At 45.8% G+C, this 6,951-nt stretch overlaps 1 protein-coding gene across 1 annotated transcript in view; it reads right to left on the bottom strand.

The window, feature by feature from the left end:
• Positions 1-501: 501 nt before the first annotated feature.
• BAALC (BAALC binder of MAP3K1 and KLF4) overlaps positions 502-6,951 on the bottom strand; it is a 95,485-nt gene continuing 89,035 nt past the window's right edge. The window contains exon 3 of the mRNA XM_039233855.1: positions 502-2,844. Within this exon, the coding sequence (XP_039089786.1) occupies positions 2,734-2,844 (111 nt within the window). The 3' untranslated portion in view covers positions 502-2,733. The remainder of the gene's footprint in view (positions 2,845-6,951) is intronic.

The following is a 6,951-nucleotide window of genomic DNA, read 5'->3' as shown; positions in this document are numbered from 1 at the left end:
TCTCTTTTCTTTCTGACCTTCACTGAAAGTGCTCTCTCACGCTAGGTTAGGGTCACCCTCTCTGAGGGATAAGGAAGCCTGAGTTAGGCCCAAACTCCCCAAGGCCTCTCCAGCCCTCTCCAGGCACTGCTGTTACCGTCTGACTGGGGCTTCGCTTCCTCTCAGGCTTGGTGATGCTTCCCCTCAAAATAGCTCAGTCTTCCAGGCACTTTACACCTTGTTGCGGGCAAGGCCCACACTACATTTGGGAAAATCCCTGGGTTTGGGGGCAGACTTCCCTCCCTTAAATCCCTTCTCCACAGTTTACTAGTTAAGTGACTATAAATACTTTCATCTGTAAACTGGAGAATAGTGTTCTCTTTATCTACTACATAAGGCTTTTTGAAGGGTTCACAGAGATCACTTATATATATATAAAACCTTTTTATCAAAGGAGAACAAGTCTAAATAGCTCTAAAGATAAATTTAAGGTTCCAGTAAAGACTCTCTGTATTGCCTGTATGTTTGAAATTGATGACTTTATTGACACAAACTTTGCAATAGAAAGTGTTAACGTTGATAGGAGAGTGGGAATCAGTTCTTGTTTCATACACACGTGAAAAAGTTGCAGATGAATTTCCAGTAACGTGGTTTAACTTCTGATCACTACCTTTGTGGAATCCAGACCGTGCCAGGGAGGGGAAGATCGTATACCCCTTCATTCTGTCTCCCCCAGAGTGAGACATTGTTTCTACATAAAACAGAGACCCCCCCTCTCCAGTTAACACATCCCACACAAGGTGCAGCATTTCCATGAGGCACAAGCGAGGCTGTAGAGAGAAACTGGTGTCGTCCGCGGCAGACAGGGGCATGGCTGGGGAAGGAGCACCCCACACAGAAACACGTGCCCTGGGAGAACGAGCCCTTGAACCTGCAGGATCATGGCCAACTTCTGGCAGTTGGGGTCTCCTGCAGAGTAATGCCAGTGGGGCCATCAGAGCCACAGGTGTTGCTTGTATTGTATTATTATTTAATATACAGAACAATGAAGTTCCTTAAAAAGTCCTTTCTCAAAGAATCAAAATGATAGAAGTTTGGGAAAACTGTAGTTTTTCATATGGTAAAAGGGCTTGTGCAGTGATTACAGAGCACCCAGAGCTGGTCTAGGAGAGAGGGCTACCCTGAATGTAAAAGTGAGAGTTCACCACACACCCTACCCCTTAGGGTCTAAGTTAGTCCCCTAGTTATGAAGTCCACTGTCAGATTCAGGATATGCAAGGGTGACTGGCTAGACTCAAATCTCTTAGCATCTGCAAGGTGCCTGGTGCAGGACTGGGAAGGAGGAAGGAAGGAGGGAAGGAAGGAAGGGAGAGAAGGAGGAATACTATTTGCTTGTGTTTGAGGAATAACAAAATTGGCAGGTAATGAGGCCAAGTTTCTAAATGTTAACCTACACATGTCAATTCTCTGGACCATATTATATAAACACACACCATCAGGCTGCCCATCTCTGCTAAACATGGAGTTTATTGGTATCATTTGGTACAACTTTAGTCCTACCTTTGCCAGTCCAGGCATGTTAACAATCCTTTAAAATTATGCTACGTTACTTTGGAGGAAGATACTTCCACCTGAACGTGTTTAAAGAAGTGTTAGATCATTTTAATCTATCAAAATATTTGTTTTTACTGCCTCTGATTTCTCACACGGTGCGCATCAGTCAATGTGACCGCACATCAACTAGGCACTGCCCTTCTAAAGCGATTCCTTCACGACAGCAAATGTCATAGTCCTCGCTCCGCATTGGAGGAACCAAAGCGAAGCCCTATGTGCCGCCAGTGTGTTCTGGATTATCTCCCTCATGTGAGCAGTGTTGACGCTTTGATTAACAATCGCAAATGACCCAACTGGAGAGAAGAAACACTCAAGAGCACAAGCAGGGAGAACTGGAACGCTCTGAAAACGCAGTGTGTGGCTGAGCCCTGCGGGCCGTACTGGTTGGATGAGTGGACCACGGTGACCACGACGTTGTGGTACGGAGGCTGACATGGACACCAGTACGGGGGGGGGGGGACACTGAAGGCAGAGGAGAAACGGGTGTGACCGCATCACAGAGACCTCTCAAAACACGATGCGAGTTTGGGGGGGGCGGTTGAGTTTGTGTGAAACCGGATCTGAATCTGTCTCGTACTGAGCTCAGGAAACCGGTGTAACAGCGGGTTTCCCTGTTCCTTGATTTCTCCTAGATCTGGGTTTACAGGTGGGCGAAAGACGGCTTTGAAGTGAACGCGGTAAGCTTTCTGACGGTGGCATTCAGAAAGAAAGAACGGATGGACAGGCTGACCGTGACAGCGCACACGGCCGCGGCCGGGGGGCTCGGAGCCCACCTGTGCATCGCTCACCCAGGAACTGCGCTCGGACTACTGGCCTCTGTGTCACAAACCTGCCTGCGGCTTCGCTCACCACTTTTACATCAGACCGTGCTGCAGGAGTTGCAAAGAGGCAAAGTGACTGCACGTTTGCAGCTATCTACCACATGTGAGCCCTGTGCCAGCACAGTTCTGGGGTGAGCAGGAGGCCGAGAAGGTCCCCGCAGCCCCGGTGGCCGCTGGCTGCCAGGTAGGACAGTCTCTCAAGGCACTCAGCAGCGTTCACCTCCAGCAAGGGCCAGCCGCTTCCTCAAGACCCCTCGATGGGCTCCAGTGTGTGGAGGGCACCGAAGATGTCCGTCTGCACTTGCAGGTGAACGCTCTGCTAGTTAACACAGTTCTTCGTGATTCTTCGACTTCTGTCCACCTGCCGGATACTGTCTGTAACATTAATGGTGACTTCTTTTGCAGACATTCGCTTGGCATCTCTTTTAGCCTGTTAAAAAGGTTAACACCGTGTATCGAGTTAGTGGAAAATATCTGAATTTGCATTAATCTCTTGAGATTGCTACACACACACACACACACACACACACACACACACACACAGGCAAGAAGAATGACCCACAAGAACACATGCACATATACTCCTTTTCAAAGGTTTCTCTGTTGAAACTCTAATGCTGACCTAGCTCAGAGCCTGGATATTGGCAAGTTCAGTAAAACCCTGTTGAATGAATGCATTAATTATCGAAGGTCCATCAAAGGGTAATGTGAGAGGTTTCACAGCCAGCTTTACTATGGCAGTGAAGGGGTTGCGCTTTGGAGCCAGACAGGCGTGTAGTTAAATAATAACTAGATAATTTCACTATAAGCAAGCTTTTTTCTTTTTTAAATATTTCCTTTTCATCATAGAGTCTTTGTTTTTTTTTTTTTTTAAGTTTATTTACTTATTTTTGAGAGAGCGTGAGTGGAAAATGGGCAGAGAGAGGGAGAGAGAGAGAGAGAATCCCAAACAGGCTTTGCACTGTCACCATAGAGCCCATTCAGGGTTCGAACCCACTAAGCCCTGAGATCATGGCCTGAGCCAAAACCAAGAGTCAGATGCTTAACCAACTGAGCCACTCACGTGCCCCTGAGCAAGTTTCTTCTAACTCAACCCTCAGTTTTCTCACCTGTAAAATGGCGGATAATAACGGTATCTACCTCACAAGATTATTGTAAGCATTAAATAAGGTCATGCTTTGGGGTTCTCAGAATAATGCCGGTTGCTAAATAAACTTGACAATAAAAAAAAGATTCGGTAAGTATAATAAGTAAAAAGGAAGATAGATTATCTGCTTCTAAGTGAAGATAAGCCAATGATCAAATTCCAGAATTCATATTTAACACTATAATGCCGACTGAACTGTAGGCTCTTGTACGCTACGTGCCACACCTCAAGAGTTAATGTTAACTAGTGGGGAGTGATTTTTGTGCCCATTTTGCTCAACTGTACCCTTGGAGGGAGCGGAGGAATAGAGGTGAGAGGGATCTTGTGAGTCGTCTCCACCTCCGCAGTGGATCTGTGCTGCCCCATCCCCAGTCCTGGGAGACCTGCTGCCTAGCTACTAGGAGTGCAATCAGTAAATCATGTCCACTTGGCCCCTTCGGGTGCCTCAGCTACAGAAAGTCCCCTTACCCCGGGTCATGGTGGCCCGATGCAGGGGTATGAAGGCCTGGCCATTTTGGCGCAAAGCAGGCCATCCCTGACCAGCCACTTAGCTCCAGGGCTCCCGGTGGGGCGGGCTCAGCTGTGGCTACTGCTAGGCCTGTGTCTGGTTCATCTGTCCCTCTGCCCACTCCTGCTGCCATCCCTCCCGTCCGCAGGGGTTGACAAGGCATTTCCCCATGAGCATCCTGTATAATGTCTGCTTCCTGGAAAACACAGCCTCAGATCTGCAGAAGCATCTCCTGGGGCGAGAGCGCCTCCCTGCTGGGTGTGGATGTTGATGGATGCCTGTTTTTAACACAATATGGCGCCACGAATACAAGCAACAGCTTCGTCTGTAACACGTCCAAAGAAATGATGGACTAGTGCACCGTTGGAGAAAAATTAATTGCCTGGTTCATTTACTAACAAACGATATGTAGTTTGTAACATGTCGCATAAATCCCTTGTAATAGCTGCTGGAGACGACCCCTGCAGACTCTTTCCGCCTGGTGCGTCCATCCCCCAGATGCTGTGAGTGTTGCCTGCTAACTGCTCCCAGGAGCACCCATTTTTTAAGACTTGCTCTCATCTGATCAGAGCCACCTTTTTAAAAATTGTTATATTTATTTATTTTCCTTAGTTTACTGTCAAATTGGTTTACATATAACACCCAGTGCTCATCCCAACAAGTGCCCTCCTCCATGCCCATCACCCCCCATTCCCTCTCCCCCACCCCCATCAGCCCTCGATTTGTTCTCAGCGTTCAAGAGTCTCTCATGGTTTGCCTCCCTCCCTCTCCCAAACTATTTTTCCCCCTCTTCTCCCGCATCATCCTAAGTTAACTTCTTCCTAATCCACCTATACGTGCAAACATGGTATCTGTCCTTCTCTACCTGACTTATTTCACTCAGCATAACACCCTCCCTCTAGTTCCATCCATGTTGCTACACAAGGCCAGGTTTCATTCTTTCTCATTGCCATGTAGTATTCCATTGTATAGATAAACCGCATCTTCTTGATCCATTTGTCAGGTGATGGACATTTAGGCTGTTTCCATGATTTGGCTATTGTTGACAGTGCTGCTATAACATGGGGTACATGTGCCCCTATGCAGCTGCACTCCTGTATCCCATGGGTAAATTCCTAGCAGTGCTATTGCTGGGTCCTAGGGGAGGTCTAGTGTTAATTTTTTGAGGAACCTCCACACTGTTTCCCAGAGGGGCTGCACCAGCTTACATTCCCACCAGCAGTGTAGGAGGGTGCCCATTTCTCCACATGCTTGCCAGCATCTAGAGTCTCCTGATTTGTTCATTTTAGCCACTCTTGAGTGGCTTGAGGTGGTATCTCAGTGTGGTTTTGATTTGTATTTCCCTGATGAGGAGGGACGCTGAGCATTGTTTCATGTATCTGTTGGCCATCTGGATGTCCTCTCTGGAGAAGTGTCTGTTCATGTCTTCTTCCCATTTCTTCACTGGATTATTTGGTTTTTGGGTGTGGAGTTTGATGAGTTCCTTATAGATATTGGATACTAGCCCTTTATCTGATATGTCATTTGCAACTATCTTTTTCCATTCCGTCAGTTGCATATTAGTTTTATTGATTGTTTCCTTTCCTGTGCAGAAGTTTTTTACCTTGATGAGGTCCCAGTAGTTCACTTTTGCTCTTGATTCCCTTGCCTTTGGGGATGTGTCAAGTAAGAAAGTGCTGCAGTTGAAGTCAAGGAGGTTTTTTCCTGCTTTCTCTTCTAGGGTTTTGATGGTTTTCTCTCACCTTCACGTCCTTCATCCATTTGGAGTTATTTTTGTGTATGGTGTGAGAAAGTGATCTGGTTTCATTCTTCTGCATGTTGCTGTCCAGTTCTCCCAGCTCCATCTGTTAAAGAGGCTGTCTTCTTTCCATTGGATGCTCTCCCCCGCTTTGTCAAAGATTAGTTGGCCATGCATTTGTGGGTCCAATTCTGAGTTCTCTATTCTATTCCATTGGTCTATGTGTCTGTTTTTGTGCCAATACCCTACTGTCTTGATGATTACAGCTTTGTAGTCAAGGCTAAAGTCTGGGATGGTGATGCCTCCTGTTTTGATTTCCTTCTTTAATATTTACTTTGGCTATTCAGGGTCTTCTGTGGTTCCTTACGAATTTTAGGATAGTTTGTTCTAGTTTTGAGAAGAAAGCTGGTGCAGTTTTGATTGGGATTGCATTGAATGTGTAGATTGCTTTGGGTAGTAATGACATTTTAACAATCTTTATTCTTCCAACCCATGAGCATGGAACATTTTTCCATTTCTTTGTGTCTTCTTCGATTTCCTTCTTAAGTTTTCTATAGTTCTCATCATACAGATCTTTTACATCTTTGGTTAGGCTTATTCCTAGGTATTTTATGTTTTTTTTGTGTGGTTGTGAATGGGATCAGTTTCTTGATTTCTCTTTCTGTTGCTTCATTATTGGTGTATAAAAATGCAACCGATTTCTGTATGTTGATTTTGTATCCTGCAACATTGCTGAATTCTTGGATCAGTTCTAGTAGGCTTCTGGTGGAGTCTGTCAGGTTTTCTATGTAGAGTATCATGTCGTCTGCGAAGAGTGAAAGTTTGACTTCTTTGCCATCTCTGATGCTTTTATTTCCTTTTGTTGTCTGACTGCTGATGCTAGGACTTCCAGCACTATGTTAAATAACAGTGGTGGGAGTGGACAGCCCTGTCGTGTTCCTGGTCTCAGGGGGAAAGCTCTCAGTTTTTCCCCATTGAGGATGATGTTAGCTGAAGGCTTCTCATAGATGGCTTTTTTGACGTTTAGGTAAGTTCCTTCTATCCCGACTTTCTTCCAGGGTCTTTATTAAGAAAGGATGCTGTATCTTGTCAAATGCTTTTTCTGCATCTATTGACAGGATCATATGGTTTTAATCTTTTCTTT

The sequence above is a fragment of the Hyaena hyaena genome, unplaced genomic scaffold, assembly GCF_003009895.1.
Source record: "Hyaena hyaena isolate Hyena2069 unplaced genomic scaffold, ASM300989v1 scaffold_79, whole genome shotgun sequence".
Lineage (NCBI taxonomy): Eukaryota > Metazoa > Chordata > Mammalia > Carnivora > Hyaenidae > Hyaena > Hyaena hyaena.
Note: the sequence above shows the minus strand (reverse complement) of the source record. Positions and strands in the feature narration are given on the sequence as shown.